This window comes from Hypanus sabinus, chromosome 13, assembly GCF_030144855.1.
Source record: "Hypanus sabinus isolate sHypSab1 chromosome 13, sHypSab1.hap1, whole genome shotgun sequence".
Classification (NCBI taxonomy): domain Eukaryota; kingdom Metazoa; phylum Chordata; class Chondrichthyes; order Myliobatiformes; family Dasyatidae; genus Hypanus; species Hypanus sabinus.
The window spans coordinates 17,368,903-17,389,692 of record NC_082718.1 but is presented as its reverse complement, the minus strand read 5'-3'; the positions used below and the strand labels follow the sequence as shown (position 1 = coordinate 17,389,692).

Genomic DNA, 20,790 nt, shown 5'->3' with positions numbered 1-20,790 from the left:
TAATTCACTATGCTAATTGTGCTATTATTTTGCAGCTTCGTTTCATACAATTCAACTTCATGAATTCTTGTCAAGCATTAAGAATGCAACAATCATGGAAAAAATGCTACTGTATGGCCAAATCTAATTGAAAAATTATCATTATAATAGAATATCGTATTGCTGTTGCGATGATTTCAAAGTTTCGCTTCACGAACGCTACATGCTCTGCAGAGATTTCCCCGAATTTTGAGTTAGTTGCGCTTGTTTTCTCCAAAGGATAAAAGAAACAACATCTGCAATACAGGTGTCGGAGGTTTCTTTTTTTTTAAAAAAAATCCATGAAATTACCTCATAGATCTGTGGGATTGAATGGATTTTGATGTAGTGTTTCATCTCGGGGTCTGCATACGGCAAGAAGGCCATGGCTGCCACTTTGTGGACGCGCTCCTTCACCGTTGCCATGGTAACACGCTTTGAACTGCCGGGAGCAACCGCCATGGCTTGAACCCAAGAGAGTGTCGTGGTTTCTCGTGCCCCAGAAGATTCTTCAAGAAGGGTTAAACTTTAATTTGCAAATCAAAGCTCAGACAGTCATTGAACTAATCGCTGATTGCCCACCGATCCTTGTACATAGCAATCTCCTGGTTTAGTTGTATTAGCATATCCAATCGGTCTATAGTTGCGTGTCACAAGTACATCCACCACTATTGTTACTATCCATTGACTTAATCATGTTTTAATTACATCTCTTAGCTACCTCTATTAACACACCATTGTCTTCTACATTCGTAAGATTTCATTCTACTACTAAATTGGATACATGCATAGCAAATAGCAAGTTCAAAGCTGACGACGTAGTTTTGGTTACACGGCAAACTAAATTGGATACATGCGTAGCAAATAGCAAACTCAAAGCTGACTACATAATCTACATCTCTTAGCTATCTCTCATTAACACACCATTGTCTTCTACATTCTTAAGATTTCATTCTGCTACTAAATTGGATACATGCATAGCAAATAGCAAACTCAAAACTGACTACATAATCTACATCTCTTAGCTACCTCTCATTAACACACCATTGTCTTCTACATTCTTACGATTTCATTCAGCAAACAATGCAACTTTTATACTCCAATAAGAGTTACAGGGAATTGTGTGTGAATGTCATAGGGGAGTAGTGGGGATAAGCTCCCAATATCTATTAACTGCCCCCCAATTGCTTGTGTCTCAAATAGCCTCTGACAACCAAAGTTCAAAGTGAATTTTATTATATCAAAGCTCATATATGTCACCTCAGCCTTGTCATGGTTTGGAAGTTTGTGTGCCTCAGCGACCCAGAGGGCACTTTTGGCTGGAGTCAGGACTTTGAGTCTTGGTGGACTCTACCAAGATTAAATAGATCACAGAGAGATCAGAGGACAGGAGAAGAGTGGTCCACTGCTCCTCCAGGTTTCTGTGGTTTAGCTCAGGGCTAACAACCCAGACTGGTAAAACAAAATTGTTACAGAAATAGCAATGAAGAATCCTTCTACATCTAAATGCGACTGTATTCCTGAGTCTCTAACCCGGGACCTGCATGATGGACAGTAGTAAAAACAGAGGGAAGTTACTGGCACTCTGAACACCACCAGAGATGGAGGACCTCCATTGTTGCCCGAAAGGCTAGTGGCGTAAAAAGCAGTAAGTGACATATATGTTATTATGTACAATCCAGAGATTCACTTTCTTCTGGGCATACTCAATAAATCTATAGAGTAATAATTATAACAATCAATGAAAGACCACCCAACTAGGCTATTCAACTTGAGTGCATAAGACAACAAACTGTGAAAATGCAAAAGAAAAATAATAATAGTAATAAATATCAAGATCATGAGGTGAAGAGTCCTTGAAAGTGAAATCATTAGTTGTGGAAACATTTCAATAATGGGGCAAGTGAAGTTGAGTGAAGTTATCCTCTAAACTCAAGTGGTTCAAGAGACATATGGTTGAGGGGTAGTAACTGTGCCTCAGCCTGGTGGTGTGAGTCCTGAGGCTCTTGTACCTTTTACCTGATGGGAAAATCCGTGATAACATATCCTCCTCGCTGACAATCAACACGGTGCACCTCAGGGGTGTGTGCTTAGCCCACTGCTCTACTCTCTGTATATACATGACTGTATGGCTAGGCACAGCTCAAATACCATCTACAAATTTGCTGATGATACAACCCCATTGTTGGCAGAATCTCAGGTGGTGACGAGAGGTCGTACAGGAGTGAAATATGCCAATTAGTGGAGTGGTGCCATAGCAACAACCTGACACTCAATGTCAGTAAGATGAAAGACCTGATCGTGGACTTCAGGAAGGGTAAGACGAAGGAGCACACACCAATCCTCATAGAGGGATCAGAAGTGGAGAGAGTGAGCAGCTTCAAGTTCCTCAGTGTCAAGATCTCTGAGGATCTAACCTGGTCCCAACATATCAATGTAGTCATTAAGAAGGCAAGACAGCGACTATACTTTATTAGGAGTTTGAAGAGATTTGGCATGTCAACAAATACACTCAAAAACTTCTATACACACAAAATGCTGGTGGAACGCAGCAGGCTAGGCAGATTCTAAAGGGAGAAGTGCTGTCGACATTTCGGGCCGAGACCCTTCATTAGGACTAACTGAAAGGATAGATAGTAAGAGATTTGAAAGTAGGAGGGGGAAGGGGAAAATGCAAAATGATAGGAGAAGACTGGAGGGGGTGGGGTGAAGCTGAGAGCCAGCCAGGTGATTGGCAAAAGGGATACAGAGCTAGAGGAGGGAAAAGATCATGGGACGGGAGACCTCGGGAGAAAGAAAGGGGGAGGGGAGCACTTGAGGGAGATGGAGAACAGGCAGTGTGATGGGCAGAGAGAGAAAAAACAACTAAATATATCAGGGATGGGGTAAGAAGGGGAGGGGAATTAACGGAAGTTAGAGATGTTAATGTTTAATCCATCAGGTTGGAGGCTACCCAGATGGAATATAAGGTGTTGTTCCTCCAACCTGAGTGTGGCTTCATCTTGACAGTAGAGGAGGCCATGGATAGGCATGTCAGAATGGGAATGGGATGTGGCATTAAAATGTGTGGCCACTGGGAGATCCTGCTTTCTCTGGCGGACCAAGCGTAGATGTTCAGTGAAACGGTCTCCCAGACTGCGTCGGGTCTCACCAATATATAATATGCCACACCGAGAGGACCGGACGCAGTATACCACACCAGCCAACTCACAGGTGAAGTGTCATCTCACCTGGAAGGACTGTCTGGGGCCCTGAATGGTGTTGAGGGAGGAAGTGTAAGGGCAGGTGTAGCACTTGTTCCATTTGCAAGGATAAGTGCCAGGAGGGAGATCGGTGGGAAGGGATGGGGGGGGGGATGAATGGACAAGGGAGTCGCGTAGGGAGCGATCCCTGCAGAAAGCAGAAAGAGAGGGGTAGGGAAAGATGTGCTTGGTAGTGGGATCCCATTGGAGGTGGTGGAAGTTACGGAGAATTATACTTTGGATCCGGAGGCTGGTGGGGTTGTAGTGGAGGACAAGGGGAACCCTATCTCGAGTGGGGTGGTGGGCGGATGGGGTGAGGGCAGATGTGCAGGAAATGGGAATCTGCCCATCACTCTGCCTGTTCTCCATCTCCCTCTGGTGCTCCCCTCCCCCTTTCTTTCTCCCTAGGCCTCCCGTCCCATGATCCTTTCCCTTCTCTAGCTCTGTATCCCTTTTGCCAATCACACTGTCTGGCTCTCAGCTTCACCCCACCCACTCCAGTCTTCTCCTATCATTTTGCATTTTCCCCTCCCCCTCCTACTTTCAAATCTCCTACAATCTTTCCTTTCAGTTAGTCCTGATGAAGGATCTTGGCCTGAAACGTTGACAACACTTCTCCCTATAGATGCTGCCCGGTCTGCTGTGTTCCACCAGCATTTTGTATGAGTTGCTTGAATTTCCAGCAACTGCAGATTTCCTTGTGTTTGCCTTTCAAAAACTTCTATAGTTGTACTGTGGAGAGCATTCTGACAGGCTGCATCACTGCCTGGTATGAAGGGGCTACTGCACAGGACTGAAAGAAGCTACAGAAGGTTGTAAATCTAGTCAGCTCCACCTTGGGCACTAGCCTACAAAGTACACAGGACATCCTTAAGGAGCGGTGTCTCAGAAAGGCAGTGTCCATTATTAAGGATCTCCAGGACCCAGGGCATGCCCTTTTCTCACTGTTACCATCAGGTAAGAGATACAGAAGCCTGAAGGCACACACTCACCGATTCAGAAACAGCTTCTTCCCCTCTGCCATCCAATGCCGAAATGGACATTGAAGCTTTGGACACTACCTCACTTTTTTTAATATACAGTATTTCTATTTTTTGCACATTTTTTAAAAATCTGTTCAATATACATGATTGATTTACTTGTTTATGATTATATTTTACTTTATTTATTATAATTTTTGTCTGTCTTCTAGATTATGTATTGCATTGAACTGCTGCTGTTAAGTTAACAAATTTCACATCACATGCTGGTGATAATAAACCTGATTCTGATTCCTGGGCTTCAAGTGTAGTTTAGCTACTAAGCCTGGGTGGAACTCTTTCTACAGAGAGGAGAAGGAGCAAAGGCAGGTTACTGGAACCTTAAAACCAGTCATTTCAGGCAAATAGGGCTCATCAGTCGTGATTGACCGCTCATCTAGGAAAAGGAAAACTCTGAACTCAAACCTCTGCTGCCTTGTGGCTATACCCACTAACGGGGAAGGCTTCTGAATTAAATCCTGTGGCTATGGTCTGCAGCCATTGGGCTCCTGAAACAGCTTCACTCGCCTCCATGGCCATGAATTCATTTTGGAGATTCTGCAGTTAATGTTTGGTTTGTTATTTGTTTACATTTTATTGTTTGCACAATTTGTTCTTTTTTCACACATTGGGTGTTTGACAGTCTTTGTTGTGTGGGGTTTTGTAGAGAGTCCTATTGTGTTTCTTCGTTTTGTGGCTGTCTGCAAGAAGACAAACCTCAAAGTTGTACTGTACACAGTACACATACTTCAATAACAAATGTGAATACTGGTTTGAGTCCTGCGTAGTTTTCAAGGATTATGACTTTAATCTTCGTGGCGTTATGCTTAGTGTAATGACATTTCTGGGGCCAGGCTCAAGGGATAATTTCTCGCCTCGAGGTGAACATTTACAAGCGTTCAGTCTAAATGAACTCTGGGTGCACTTTCAGTCGGACCAAATTTCCATTCGTGCTGAATGACGTCGACCGCTTCAGCTTTTCATGTCACCAAACGAACCTCTAGCCAAATTGATCCTCTAGCACAGTGGGCTGGTGTTGCATTCTGAATTAAATTATTAAGAAACAACTATGATGGGAACAGCAGTTGGCCAAGGGGCACTTAGAAGCTAAGGTTTCCACGCTGCGAATAGGGTTCGAACGTTACGGGTTTCTTTTCAAATCCAACACCTTGTCCGTAAGGCCTCGACCCGAAACGTCGACAATTCCTCTGCCTCTGCAGATGCATTCTGACTCGCCGAGTTCCTCCAGGAACTTGTTTTTTGAATAGATGGGCACCGTGGTCAGCGAGAAATGGCCACTAAAGTTTGCAATGGGCGTGTTAGCGGGATGTGGTGGCCTGTACGCGCTGTACTTTTTGGCAAAGCGGTGGCAAGATCAGGAAGATCAAGACACTAAGCACTGTCAGTCCAGGAAGCGGAATTTACTCTACCGAGCGATCGGTTTGAGGGTCGACAGTCAAGAAAATGCAAACAGTCGTCAGGGTAAATACATTTGGGGTTTCTACAACTCGTAACGTGAGAAGTGACCACTGACCCAGCCCATCACAGCACTCGCGTTATGTGGTCCCGTTAAAGCCCAGCGAAGGAGAGGGCGATTTAAAAATGATATATCCACATGTACTTTTGTTCTTGTTGCATTTGACAATAATACTCGCAATAAGAAATAGTTTGTAGGTGTAAGTATTTAAAGCGACAGTTTTCATATTTTTCGTGACCCCCCCCCCCCCCCAACTTCAGTGGGCAACTAAGAATTAACCATGTTATTGGATTTAGTGTCACATAGACTAGGTGATAATAAGTTTCCTTAAACCGAAGGGCATTATTGAATGTGATGGGTTTCACAATCCTCTAGTTAGATTCCAGATTTGCTGAAACATGCAAGTGGATTTGAAGGATTAAAGCAAGTAGTAAAGGGTGTGGCGTACTTTGCATTAAGTTGGAGATGAAAGTAGCAAGCAGGCTGTTCTTGGTGTCAGAATTAAGGTATAAATCCATTTCGTAAACTGACAAAGATTTTAAGATTTGAATGATACTGTATACCCACAGGGTCTCAAGATAGCGCTAGCGATCATTGGCAACTTTCTGTGGGCTTCAGAACTTTCACAATTTGTTGTCTTCTGCACTCTACTTGATCTTTCATTGATTCTGTTATAGTTAATATTCTATAAATTTGCTGACTATGCCTGCAGGAAAATGAATCTCAGGGTTGTTTGTGGTGAGATGTATCCACTCTGAGAATAAAAATTACTTTAAACTTTACCCTAAATATTGACAAGTCATATGGTGATAGATGAAGTAAAAAGTGGGTATAATTGACAAATCACAATACAACATCTTCTGAAAGAATATTCCATTTAGAACGAACACACACACACACACCAGAAAATCCAGAAAGTAGGATCAAAAGCTTTTCCATTATTGGCACGATAACTTTTGAGTATTGGGGGAGGGGATGAGAGAGATAGAACAAAAAAAATCAGTTTAGGATGGAAGTGACAGACTGATGTGTGAATCGGTATACAGTATATACACTACAGAGGGTAGAATTAATTTACTTTTATTAATTATAGGAAGATATTTGAAATATACCACCTGCAGATGTGAGTGCAGGTTCTATTGTGGCCTTATGGAAATTCGGTAGATATATGGTGGAAAAGTAATTACAGGACTGTAAGAAAGGGCTACTGAGTCGAACTAGAGAGTTTCTTTGGTATGGACCCAGTGGGACATAATAAGCTGAATGACCTCCTTTGTGGAACCATTTGATATCTAAGAGAATGAAGAAGTTGAATTTGGGAATGACAAGACCTTGGATGCAGTTTCAGCAATAGTGGCATTAGTTGGCGAAGAGTTAGGTGGTGTGGTGTTTGAAACTTAAAATATTATATCACTTTGGCAAGCACATCATTTTAAAGCCCTAACATTAATGGTAATTTTAATGTTCAATCACAGTGAAAAATTAATGCCAGTACCTAGGCTGATTTTCAGAGCAAGGGAACACAGGATAGTTACAGTCAGCAGATATTTTAAAGATTGTTCCATGCCATCAAATGGCAGAAAACAACAAATAAATGAGGTCTACAGCAAGCTAAGTCCTTACGGGAATACAAAAAAAAGTGCAGTGGTTGTTAGAAATTATTATTTGTTAGCTGCTTTAGTGAACCTTTGGGGCTAGTCACAGTTGATCAGTGGACAAGAGAAAATTGAAAGGGAGCCCTCCGTCAGCTGAATTGCAAAATGTTTTAGAATGGAACTGAGAGAGAATGCTGAATGGTTACATTTGCAGAAACATCACCTTTAATGGCAGTGGAAAATATATGTGCTTTTTATTGTGCTGGTGAAACCCATTTAAAAAATTTTATTTTACAAATTATGCTGAGTCGGATCACCCCACAGAATGAACATATATATACACTGTGAAAATAAATCCATCAAGTTGTAACAAAAGCAAAGTTTAGAAAAGGTGAAGTAAAATGAATGGTAGAAGTATAAGCAAATTCACGGGCCTTACATAAACTACTTTTTAACTCTTCAACTGCAGATGATGGTGTATTTAAATAGTGAAAGAGAATTCTATAAATAGTAATTAAAGCCATCAGTAGTTAAGGAAGTAATTACCACTGATTATAAACACCCCTTAATTAGTATAGAAGTTGAATCTAAATTTACACAGAGAGCATAAATATGCTTTTGGTTTGTGTTTCTATCTATACATGATTGTGTCATGCACTCAAATTCTTATTCTATATCTTCTGTCATTCTTAGTTAACTCTGGTGGATTTCAGTGATGGATGCCAGTTTCTGAAAAATTTCAACAAATTTTGCAACAATACTACGTTTTTTAAAAAAAATTGGCAAGGTGGCTTTGCCAAATCTAATTACAATAGCCTTTCATGTTTTCCTATTCCAGTTGTGTAAATCAACTGGAAATGTTATCAGTTAAATGCAATAGAGTAGGTAGAGAATTAATCCTTTAGGTCAATACTCTTTAATATATTCACTGAAAGTTTATTGACAGTATGAAAAGATGACAAAGAACTGATTGAATATTTTGCTCTTCTGAAGGGTCTATACTTGTAAATCCTCATAATAGTCTGGAAAAGCAGCAAGTACAAGTGATTCTGGGCCTTCTTAAGGGGAGCTCTGATACTTCCATTCGAGAGAGTGCTCTGGTGACTATAGGTAACAGTGCTGCATTCACTGTAAATCAGGTAAGTATAGTTGCATTTGCCATCTACTTAAAAGAGTAAAACTAACTTTAGAGAGAAGTTCTAATGTGAAAAGGAAAATAAAATCAACAAAAAAATGCTATTACTGTTTAATTGTGCAAATGTAAATGAAGTAAGACTCCCAACAATTTCTTATCTGATGTTCATAAATCCAAACACTTCAGTATCTGGCTGACCTAGGTCCTGTTTCCTTTGGTCCCTTTAAACTCACTGAGACCAATTTCCTGCTTTCCCTTTTAACTTAGTGGAAGCTGTTTTTCCACATTCCCTTTAAAATCACCGGATTCTCTTTTTTTGTGCTCTATTTAAAACTCACTAGGTCCCCAGTTACCTTTGCCCTATTTAAAATCACCAGCTTCAATGGTAAATTTAGTATTCTACTGTGTAACATCTTAAACAAAAAAGAATTACAATACATTTGGGTATTAATAGGAGAAGCATTCAGTTGTCTAGTAAATCTGCCAGTCTGGCACCAATAAGTTCTGATTGTATTAAGTTCTCAGTTTTACTGTACTAAAGTCAGGTCATAGCTTTCAGGTGAGAGGGTTAAAGTTTGAAGGGGATGTATGGAGCATTCATTGCTTTAATTTTTTTTTACACAGTAATTGGTGCCTGGAACATGCTGCCAGCAGCAATGGTGAAGCAAATGTGATAGTGGAGTTTAAGAGACATTTATGCAGGCATACGAACATAGAGAATGGAGGGATACGGATCACATGCAGATGGATGGAACTCATTTAATTTGGCATCATGATCGACAGGGACATTGACGTCCACAGGGCTTGTCCCTGTGCTGTACTTTAATGTTCTATTTACAGGGTTTGGTGGAAACTCTCCATCTGCTCACATACAAAGCACAGTATATTTCTGACGTAATGTAAACTTCCAATACACTTCTGAGAAACCTGAGAAATAACGTTTATGTTTACAGGACCTTATTCGCAATCTGGATGGTCTCAGTGTCGTTGCAAATTGTTTGTTAGATGAAGTCACATCAATCAAAGTTAAAGCAATGAATGCTTTGACGAATCTTTCCCTTAATGTTGCTAATCAAGAAGAGTTGAAGGTAATGGAACTTTAATGTGTTTCCTCTGGTAAAAGTTATCTTACAATGTTGCAACTCTAGAATTGCTTCACTTCTTACTAGAGCTGTTGCACTTGAATAGTTACAATATTTGGTGATTAGAGGCGTTTCTAATTAACAAATAAAGTTAATTGAAATACTAGCATTTTATTTATATTTATTTTATTTATGTGGAGCTTTGCACAACTAGCATTCGAAGTTCCACAATGCAAAACAAATTATTTATTATGATGTTGGCCAAATACTGGAAGGAGTATCTGCTGTTTTTCAAATTGTGATTTTAGAACATTTAATATGGGCTGTGAAAGATGACCCCTTCAACAGTGTGTGCTAGTAATGTACTTAACCTCTAAGCTAAAGCTCTGTAATCTGCACACAGTGGGTTTGAATGAAAGACACGGTTACTCCAAAATATTTGGCAACTGAACGCTATATAGGGATTTCAATGTGTTATACCTCTGTGCTTGGTGTGTGTGCACCCAGAATTCATCTCAGGATTGTTGTACCATAACTGACAGATTAAGTGTGGAAAGAGTAAGTTTCCACAGTAGTATTTCAATAATATATTCTAATTTAGATTACCTACTTCTAGAATTGCTGCTAACTGGATGTTTTTTTTGTGCTTTGCACCATTCTCTGTAAACCCTGGACACTGTAAGGCACTGTAAGTTTCTGAGATACTCACACCACTCTGGCACCAACAATCATTCCACGGTCAAAGTCACTTCTGTCACACTTCTTCCCCATTCTGATGCTTGGTCTGATCAACATCTGAACCTTTTGACCATGCCGACATGCTTTCTTGCATTGAGTTGCTGCCACATTGGATATTTGCATTAATGACTTGGGGTACAGGTATACCTGATAAAATGGCCACTGTGTCTATCTTACCTAAAGCAGAACAGAGTTCACTACCTGAGCCACCATAGTCCTCAGTGGTTTAAAAAAAAATCACAGATTTTTCTGTCTCTGCTTGAAGAAATTTCTCCTACTCTTAATACTAAATGTCCTACCCCTATTTGGAGAATATGATCTCAGTTAGGGAAAATGTCCTGTATCCAGCCTGTCAAGCTCTGTAAGAATTTTATAAAAGTTCAATGAAATCTGTCATTCTTGTAAACCCTTGAATGTACAACAAATTTGCTGTCCATAGAACTAGATTCATGAATCTTGGATTCACTCCATTTATGGCAGATAAATCCTTTCTTTCCAGGTAAGGCCAAAACTACATGTTGTACAAAAGATATTCAAGGTCCTTTGCAAGTACAGTAATAAATGTTCCTCCTGTACTCAATCCTGTTGTAATAAAAGTCAACATGCCATCATTATAATTTCTAATGTGACAACTGCATGTTGTCTCTCAGTTATTTGTGTATCTTAAATCCTTCTAACCATAGAACCATAGAACATTACAGCACAGAAACAGGCCTTTTGGCCCTTCTTGGCTGTGCCGAACCATTTTTCTGCCTAGTCCCACTGACCATATTCCTCCATGTACCTGTCTTTCTTAAGTATTTCTTAAATGTTAAAAGTGAGCCTGCATTCACCACTTCAACTGGCAGCTTATTCCACACTCCCACTACACTCTGTATGAAGAAACTCCCTCTAATGTTCCCTTTAAACTTTTCCCTTTTCACCCTTAACCCATGTCCTCTGGTTTTTTTCTCCCCTAGCCTCAGTGGAAAAAGCCTGCTTGCATTCACTCTATCTATACCCATCATAATTTTATACACCTCTATCAAATCTCCCCTCATTCTTCTACGCTCTGGGGAATAAAGTCCTAACCTATTCAACCTTTCTCTGTAACTCTGTTTCTCAAGTCCCAGCAACATCCTTCTAAACTTTCTCTGCACTCTTTCAACCTTAATAATATCCTTCCTGGATTAAGTGACCAAAACTGCACACAATACTCCAAATTCAACCTCACCAATGTCTTATACAACCTTACCATAACATTCCAACTCTTATACTCAATACTTTGATTTATAAAGGCCAATGTACCAAAAGCTCTCTTTACTACCCTATCTACCTGTGATGCTACTTTTAGGGAATTATGTATCTGTACTCCCAGATCCCTCTGTTCTACCATTTACCTTGTATATTTTAGTTTTGTTTGAAAATCAATATTAACCGTCTCTCAGCAGCTTTTTTTTTCTTTTGCCCGCTAAAGAAAATAACTTCACATTTTTCCGTAATTCTATGTTCTTGCCCATTCATTCAGCTTGACTATTTCTCCTGAAGCCTCTTTACATTATACCTCCTATTCTCAATCCATTTTTGTGTCATGAGCAATTTTGGAAGTATGCTATTTGATCCTCTCAACCAAAGGGGATAACTTCACTCAATTTCACTTGCTTCATCATTGAAATGTTTGCACAGCCAATAGGTTCACTTCCAAGGACTCTTCATCTCATGTTTTCAATATTTGTTGTTTGTTTATTTATTTATTTTTATTATTGTTATTTTTCCATATTTTTGTTTTTTCAGACTTTGCCTTTTGCACACTGGTTGTGTGCCCATTTGGTGTTGTCTTTCATTGATTCTATTATGATTATTGGATTTATTAAGTATGCCTTCAAGAAAATAAATCTCAGGGTTGAATATGGTAACATGTATGTACTTCGATAATAAATTTACTTTGAAATTTGAATTTGATTTGGACTGTCCCCTTGTACAATCAGGTGAACTTTGGCCTCACAATCTACCTTGCACCTTATTGTCTGCCTGCGTTCCACTCTAACACTTCCATGTGCCTCTAACATTTATTCTGTATTCTATTATCATTTTCCTTTATACTACTTTCATGCAATAATGTGATGAAACATAACACATTTTTCACTTTAACTCGGTATGTCTGATAATAATAAACAATTTGCTAAATTTTTTAGCTATCAGCCCTTGAGAAAGCCAGGAACAACGTCCTAAGGAGGTTGCAAATTTATATATTGGTTTAAAACACTCCTGAACTTGAAAAAACAACCCATATTTCACCATAAGCCTGCAACAAAATAAATTATAAGTGACTGTGAGATATGAAAAAGTGGATTTTTGAACTTATTGTTGTCTAATATGAGATTGATAGTGAGATCATTGATGAAAATATTATGTTGGAGCAACATTCTTAATTTTTTTTCCAAATCAGTTATCAAATAAAAAGTTGATGGTAAGTTTCTTGGCAACTCAGAAGTCTTCTAAAATAAATAATCCCAGTAAGCTGGCTCCATCTAACAATTGGAGTTGATCATCCCTGGTTGCCAAGGTTACAAACAATAATAGAACCATAGAACACTACAGCACAGAAAACAGGCCATTTGGCCCTTCTTGTCTGTGCTGAAACTTTATTCCCCTATTCCGATTGACCTGCACCCAGTCCATAACCCTCCAGACCTCTCCCATCCATGTATCTATCCAATTTATTCTTAATACTTAAGAGTGAGCCCGCATTTACATCAGATGGCAGCTCATTCCACACTCCCACCACTCTGAGTGGGGAAGATAAAATAAAATTTGTGGTAGTTAAAGCAAACTAATTTTTGTTGACAATCCCAAAGTAAAGGCAATTTTATCTTGCAACATTTAGTTTTAACAATGTTAAAAAAACTTAACAGCAAATATTCTGTTGCATCATTAAAATTTCCACATTATGTGCTTGATCATTTATTTACAGTAGTCAATGCCAAAATGATTCATGATCAAGCAAATCAACTTTTATTAAAGTGGAAAAGTAGGTGTGAGAGAAAAATCTCAATAAACGAGAGAAGTAATTAAAGTACCTGGAGCCAGGGAAGCAGGGGAAACCAGATAAACCATGGAATACTGGCCTTCCATATTCCAATTCCTTTTCAATTAGACAATCGTGTCTAACTGACAACATGTTCTTATCAACAAAAATAATAACTTGGATTAATATTGATAAAAAATGCTGTAAATATTCAGGAAGTCAAATAACATCAGAGGTTAGTCCTGACGAAGGGTCTCGGCCCGAAACATCGACAGTGCTTCTCCTTATAGATGCTGCCTGGCCTGCTGTGTTCCACCAGCATTTTGTGTGTGTTGTTTGAACATCAGAGGGGAGGAGTTAATGTATCACTAGATATAGAAGAATGTATAAATTAAACCCAGCTTCAGCTGCAGAGAAATGAGAGAGCTGGAGATGACAATGGGAATGTTTTCAGTAGGATCAAGACAAAACCAGAACAACTGATGCTTGGAAATTGATTACTGGACAGAAGAACAGAGTGGGAATAAATGGATCATTCTTAGGATGGCAGTGACTAGAGGGCTATTCCAGGGATCTGTACTTGGGACCCGTTTATCCATGTTAACCCTTTTGAAGGATGCTCCAAGTAAGGTGTCAGCCACGCAGGATAGAAATGAGTAGAAATTCTTCCATGTAGAGTGTAGCTAACCTAGAATTCACTACCCGAGGGGGTTGCAAAGATATAGCTGTTCAATCTGGTCAAATTGAAAAAATTGGATGTTAAGAAATAAAGGGATATGGAGCTAATGCAGGAAAGTGATTGGTCATTGTTTTATTGAATAATGGCATGGGTATGAGTGACCAAAGAGCCTGCTAATTTTTTGTTTCTTCTGTTTGTATGAAATGGCAGATAATGAATTTAATATATTTGTGTAAAACCATGTTTGTTACAGGTTTGGATCCCACAAATATTAAAGATCCAAGAAGCTGCCACATTAAACTCTGAGTTGCAGGTAGCTGGTCTGCGAATGCTGACTAACTTCAGTGTTACCAATAGTCATCATCATATGATGACCAAGTCCATTCCTCACTTTCTTAAGCTCTTGGTAGATGGAACTGATAATATAAAGGTACATCCTGATGATTGAACCACTTTGGTTTTTATTAAGTTTCATTGATGTAAATAGTTTAATTACTTTTTTAACCTTTAACCAATGAAATAGATTTAATAAGATGAATGCTAGCTTGAAGTTGCTTTCATTTTTGATATTGAGGTAAAAAAAAATATTTTCCTGGTACCACAAGAGAAAATCTGCAGCTGCTGGAAATCCAAGCAACACACACAAAATGCTGGAGGAACTCAGCAGGCCAGGCAGCATCTATGGAAAAAGTATGTTTTGGCCCAAAACATTGACTGCACTTTTTCCAATCGATTCTGCCTGCCCTGCTGAGTTCCTCCAGCATTTTGTGTGATTCTCCATATGCCGATAGATTTTTAATATCTTACCATATATTTAGCTTTCTTTAGCTTCAGCCAAACATGATGGGAATCTCCGGTACGGGATCAAAATATGAGGGATTCGTAATTTTGTCTTTCCCATCCTTGTGTTAAGATATTGATCATTCTATGCAGATTCTTTAGTAATGATTTGCTTTGATGCCTTTGTGTGCTCCTATATCTAATCAAGAATTCATGATTTGAATTCTGCACAACATAGATAATTTAAACTGTGTTCCACTCCATTGCAGTCTAAATACAAGTTCTTCTCAGTTACTTCTGAAATAGACAGTTCTAAGGAGAAGAGTTTGCCTTGCTCACATAAGGCAGTACTTACTTTTTACATGATAAAGTAACTGTGTAAAGATTGGATAATTGGGATTTATGCTCATAGAAAAGTAATTAAAAGCATTGAAATGTAATTTTATCTTGTTTATTCAGATGTCTAACTTGCAATAATTTTATTCACATATATGGTGTTCAGGTAAGAAAGGAACAGTCCTTTGAGCTTATCAGTTGGAAATTTGAGGCAGTGTGAAAACAGAAATTAGACAGGTTGTGATATTCTCTCTTCACCCCACCATACCAATTTGTATAGATGGCATGCACTTTTTGTAAATTCTCATCAAGAATGGTAAGATACATGTGAATGTAGTCTGTTGAATTGCAAGTTGGCCTTCGGGATAAATGATAGTCAAATAGTTTGGTGAGATGAAAGCAAATGAACAATAAGAGTTTCCTTAAGCTAACCTTTTAATCTTTTTAAAACAGGTTCAGGTATTAAAGATCCTGGTAAATTTGTCTGCAAATCCAGAATTAACACATGATTTTCTCTGTGCTCAGGTAAGTAACAAGCTGATGCTACTTATTTTGGAGTTCAACAGTTGATTTGACTATATATTTAATAATACACTTGTACCCATTGATAGAAATGATTCAGAACAGTGTTCACTTATATTCTCCAATATCTATTAAGTTTTGCTGGGGTGAAGATCAAAGTATAAGGTGCTAAGGTGACACATCACATTCATCTGAAAACAATTGTGGATGTAAAGGTTTTGCAATCAGTGATCTGCGTGTACTTCTACAGATCTCCTGTGGGTGTTAGCAGTACAAGTCTTGTGGGTTTTTTTCTTAACTCCCTTTCAGTGATGTCTGCTCTGCACATACAGTTAATACCAATATTCCTTTTTGATTATGCAGCTAAATTACCTACAGGGTTTTCTGAGAAATTTGCAAAAAGCTTTATGTCCAGGAGGATACAAACCAAGATTTAAAAACCTGTCAGGTGCTGGGTTTGTTGTTCTGCTCAGGATTTCAAGAGAAAAAATAAATATGGGAATAATTTCAAATCTGGGGTATTGTGACTTTGAGGATGTTGAAAGAAAACTAAGATCCGAAAGTTCTTTTGCTGTGATTTAAAACAGTTTAATGTGGAACATTAAGGCTATTCATCAATGAAGTCATTTAATATGAACATCATTTGAAAACATTGTCAGTTTCAGCAAACAACAGGATTTCCATCTTTAAATGTATGTGACTGAAATTATCTACAATGATGTTATGCAGTTACGACCTCTCAAACCAGCTTCTAAATAAGCATCCAGCATCCATACATATCCCTACAAAACATGTAGCTCTGTCCAGAAAGGTAGGAGGTGAGAAAGAATGTACATCCAAGTGCAATGGCAGGGAAATGGAACTTTTAACGCCTGTGGAAGAGGCCCTGTCCCCCTTGGGCAGGGATGCATGGAGACTGTCCATGGCATCTGCTAGGTTCTCCTGGCTGACTGGGATTGACTGCAATCCAGTAAGTATTAAGTTTATACCATTAGGCATATGTTTCAAGAGCATAATTGCATTTGAAGGTACAGTCTTGTGGTACAGTGCTTGCAGAGTGCTGTGAAGCAAACTAGTTTTGAGTGTGATCAGTTCTGTTGTCAGGTTTTTACAGCAGAATGTTCTGTGTGAAATGAGGAACTGTCATGTTCAGCACTAGTGATGTTGAAAATCATGCTGGCATGCAAAGACTTGAGTGTGTAGTATTGCTGATGTCATTAGGGTGAATTCCACAATGAAACTGTGCCTCTGCCACAAATGAAAATTACAGCTGAAAGCTAGTGGTCAGATTTCATTACTCCTTAAAAGGCTTGGAGGAAATGAAGGGACAATAATTAAGCTTTCATAGTTAAAAATAAAGATGATGTGTACTGAAAGGTTGAAATCTAGAAGAAATTGATACAAATGGACTGAAATTGTAAGTAGGTTGGATAGGACTGAACGATCCATAGAAATTGGTTAATACAGAGATAAGAGAATTAGAAAAGAGAATGTGACATTAAAGGTCTTGTTAAATGTAAAGCTAATCAGAAAATAATCTTAACAATAGTTATTCCAGAGAGGCATAATGTTTCCGGTGACTGCCACCCAAATCTTAGGATCTTTTGTTTGCATTTGTGGTTTTGTTTTCAAATTTGAGATAATGAATATTGTTTCAGAGTCATAGCTTGGTCAACCAAGTTAAATGGGGTAGTTTGACATCAATTACTTTTACTAACAAAGGTAGTTGATAAATTTCAGGAACATTGGGTTTTCTCTTACCTTGCTCATAGGAATGGAATGGTCACAATTTTGAAACACCTTCCTAATATATTTTACTGAGGCCATAGTTCTTTAAAAAAATGTTTGTATTAAGAATGTACGTGAATCCAAAATATATGAAATAGATCAAGTTAAATTGGGTCAGATTTAGGCTGAAGTTTCCCCTAAACTAATCCAAAGAAGAACACACATAAAATGCTGGTAGAACACAGCAGGCCAGGCAGCATCTTTAGGGAGAAGCGCTGTCGACGTTTCGAGTCGAGACCCTTTGTCAGGACTAACCAATAGGAAAGATAGTAAGAGATTTGAAAGTCGTGGGGGGAGGGGGAAATGCGAAATGATAGGAGAAGACCAGAGGGGGTGGGATGAAGCTAAGAGCTGGAAAGGTGATTGGCAAAAGTGATACAGAGCTGGAGAAGGGAAAGGATCATGGGACGGGAGGCCTTAGGAGAAAGAAAGGTGGGGGGGGAAGCACCAGAGGGAGATGGAGAACAGGCAAACAACTAAATATGTCAGGGATGGGGTAAGAAGGGCATTAACGGAAGTTAGAGTAGTCAATGTTTATGCCATCAGGTTGGAGGCTACCCAGCTGGTATATAAGGTGTTGTTCCTCCAACCTGAGTTTGGATTCATTTTGACAATAGAGGAGGCCATAGATAGACATATCAGAATGGGAATGGGACGTGGAATTAAAATGTGTGGCCACTGGGAGATCCTGCTTTTTCTGGCGGACCGAGCATAGGTGTTCAGCAAAACGGGGTCTCCCAGTCTGCGTCGGGTCTCACCAATATATAAAAGGCCACACCGGGAGCACCGGAAGCAGTATACCACACCAGCCAACTCACAGGTGAAGTGTTCCCTCACCTGGAAGGACTGTCTGGGGCCCTGAATGGTGGTGACGGAGGAAGTGTAAGGGCAGGTGTAGCACTTGTTCCGTTTACAAGGATAAGTGCCAGGAGGGAGATCGGTGAGAAGGGATGGGGGGGGGGGAACGAGTGGACAAGGGAGTTGCGTAGGGAGCGATCCCTGCGAAAAGCAGAAAGAGGCGGGGAGGGAAAAATGTGTTTGGTAGTGGGATCCCGTTGGAGGTGGTGGAAGTTACGGACAATTATATGTTGGACCTGGAGGCTGGTGGGGTGGTAGGTAAGGACAAGGGGATCCCTATCCCGAGTGGGGTGGCAGGTGGATGGGGTGAGGGCAGATGTGCGGGAAATGGGAGAAATGCGTTTGAGAGCAGGGTTGATGGTGGAAGAAGGGAAGCCCCTTTGTTTAAAAAAGGAAGACATCTCCTTCGTCCTGGAATGAAAAGCCTCATCCTGAGAGCAGATGCGGCGGAGACGGAGGAATTGTGAGAAGGGGATAGCCTTTTTGCAAGAGACAGGGTGGGAAGAGGAATAGTCCAGGTAGCTGTGAGAGTCTGTAGGATATTAGTAGATAGGCCGTCTCCAGAGATGGAGACAGAAAGATCAAGAAAGGGGAGGGAGCTGTCGGAAATGGACCAGGTAAATTTGAGGGCAGGGTGAAAGTTGGAGGCAAAGTTAATGAAGTCGACAAGCTCCGCACACGTGCAAGAGGCAGCGCCAATGTAGCAAAGGAAAAGAGGGGGATGGATACCGGTATAGCCTTGGAACATGGACTGTTCCACAAAGCCAATAAAAAGGCAGGCATAACTGGGACCCATACGGGTGCCCATGGCTACACCCTTGGTTTGGAGGAAGTGGGAGGAGCCAAAGGAGAAATTATTGAGAGTAAGAACTAATTCCGCTAGACTGAGGAGAGTGGTGGTAGAGGGGATTTGGTTAGGTTGGAACCCAAAAAAAAGTGCAGAGCTTCGAGACCATCTCAGTGGGGGATGGAGGTATATAGAGACTGGACGTCAATGGTGAAAATAAGACGATGGGGGCCAGGGAACTTAAAATCATTGAAAAAATTCAAAGCATGAGAAGTGTCACGAACATAGGTGGGAAAAGATTGAACAAGGGGGGGGATAAAACAGTGTCATGCAGAAATGAGTTCAGTGGGGCAGGAGCAAGCTGAGACAATAGGTCTACTTGGACAGGCAGGTTTGTGGATCTTGGGTAGGAGGTAGAAACGGGAAGTGCGGAGTGTGGGAACTATGAGATTGGTGACAGTGGATGGGAGATCCCCAGAGCTATAAGGTTGGTGATGGTATAGGAGACAATGGCCTGGTGCTCCTTAGTGGGTCATGATCAAGGGGTAAATAAGAGGAGGTATCAGAGTTGTCGCTGTGCCTTGGCCAGCATGCTTTGTCCAGTTTTCAGAATATACATTCATGATGCACATGCAGTTCTGAGTGAGATTGCCAGTTATTAATATCTATAAGCAATTGCTGTAACAGCTTTACTTTAGAATGTATATTGTTGTTCAAGAGCAGATATTTCGAATAGAGGTGTCAGAGATAGATGTTTTAACTTGCTGAGCTACCTGAGCCTTGTTTATTAATTTTAACTAATTGTAATTTTATATTTTACTTTTTGATTGTATGCATAGATTGCACTATAAAATATTGGCATTCAAATTGACCTTCATAAGAACTGTAGCTCATCTCTATTTTGTAATTGTCCCTTGCTCTTAAGAAATGGCCATTTCATTGATGGTTGTAAACATAAAGGAATAATCACAAAAGGAAATATTCATACCTACAGTGTACATCTGGAAGAGATTACTCAGGTTTGATCTGAAACATTATTTTAAAATGTAACTTATAAATTGTCATTTGAACTTGTTTATTCTTTGTTCCAGGTGCCACCATTGTTCCTTTTCTTGTTTGACAGCACTATAAATAAAGAAGTTCTTATACGAATCCTTATATTTGTTGTAAATCTAAAGGAAAATATGAATTCGATGCAGGGCTTTGGTCAGTATGATTACAAAGTGGAATCAGTCCATTCTGTACTGTTTGGCAATCCAATAAAGTTTTCTCAGAAAATAGCAAAACTTGTGTTGCATCAAGATGATGAAGTAAAACAACATGCTGCCAGAATTATGGTCTAGGACAAAATGGTTCCTTTTAATGAGTTGTCCAGGGGAAGACTGGAGGGAAGAAATGGAGATGGTGGATATTTACTTCCGTTGCGTCAAACTGAAAATGACTTTGGGACGGCACATGTTTTCATGTACAGAGATTAATTGTATTCAAGTTGGAGTACCATTGTCAATGGAACAAAAAACAAGACTATCTTAAATCAGATTCTTTGGTTTAACAATTCATTTATGTGGACATTTTATTCATTTTAATAAGCATCAATTACTTGAAATTGTTGATGTGCATTTCTCCAGTAGTAATTATTTGTTCCCTGGTGTGTTTATTGTTCTTGCTGAACATAGCAGAAAGCCTGCAGAAATCTTGCCCTTTTGTACATGTAAAGAAATAAATTG

At 39.6% G+C, this 20,790-nt stretch overlaps 2 protein-coding genes across 5 annotated transcripts in view; one reads left to right on the top strand and one right to left on the bottom strand.

The window, feature by feature from the left end:
* fbxl13 (F-box and leucine-rich repeat protein 13) overlaps nucleotides 1-615 on the bottom strand; it is a 181,690-nt gene extending 181,075 nt beyond the window's left edge. Inside the window, exon 1 of one of the 3 annotated variants that reach the window (XM_059987209.1) lies at nucleotides 331-615. In XM_059987209.1, the coding sequence (XP_059843192.1) occupies nucleotides 331-480 (150 nt within the window). In that variant the 5' untranslated portion in view covers nucleotides 481-615. The remainder of the gene's footprint in view (nucleotides 1-330) is intronic. The other 2 variants (XM_059987207.1, XM_059987208.1) reach the window with 2 other exon arrangements.
* Nucleotides 616-5,242: 4,627 nt separating this feature from the next.
* On the top strand, nucleotides 5,243-20,789 carry armc10 (armadillo repeat containing 10). 2 transcript variants are annotated; one of them, XM_059987205.1, is made up of 6 exons: nucleotides 5,243-5,761; nucleotides 8,345-8,490; nucleotides 9,440-9,574; nucleotides 14,246-14,422; nucleotides 15,562-15,633; nucleotides 20,155-20,788. In XM_059987205.1, exons 1-6 carry the CDS (start codon nucleotides 5,548-5,550, stop codon nucleotides 20,404-20,406), a joined length of 996 nt encoding a protein of 331 aa, XP_059843188.1. In that variant the 5' UTR covers nucleotides 5,243-5,547; the 3' UTR covers nucleotides 20,407-20,788. The 2 variants fall into 2 exon arrangements, with proteins under 2 accessions (XP_059843188.1, XP_059843189.1); XM_059987206.1 differs by lacking the exon at nucleotides 14,246-14,422 and having other exon boundaries at nucleotides 20,155-20,789.
* Nucleotide 20,790: the final 1 nt, after the last annotated feature.

What these genes read in the sequence shown, in the direction of transcription:
- armc10 (XM_059987205.1), top strand. Translation starts at nt 5,548, where the DNA reads ATGGGCACCGTGGTCAGCGAGAAATGGCCACTAAAGTTTGCAATGGGC. An exon ending in AAATGCAAACAGTCGTCAGG is followed by an intron (nt 5,762 to 8,344) that starts GTAAATACATTT and finishes GCTCTTCTGAAG; the next exon opens with GGTCTATACTTGTAAATCCT. An exon ending in CTGCATTCACTGTAAATCAG is followed by an intron (nt 8,491 to 9,439) that starts GTAAGTATAGTT and finishes TTATGTTTACAG; the next exon opens with GACCTTATTCGCAATCTGGA.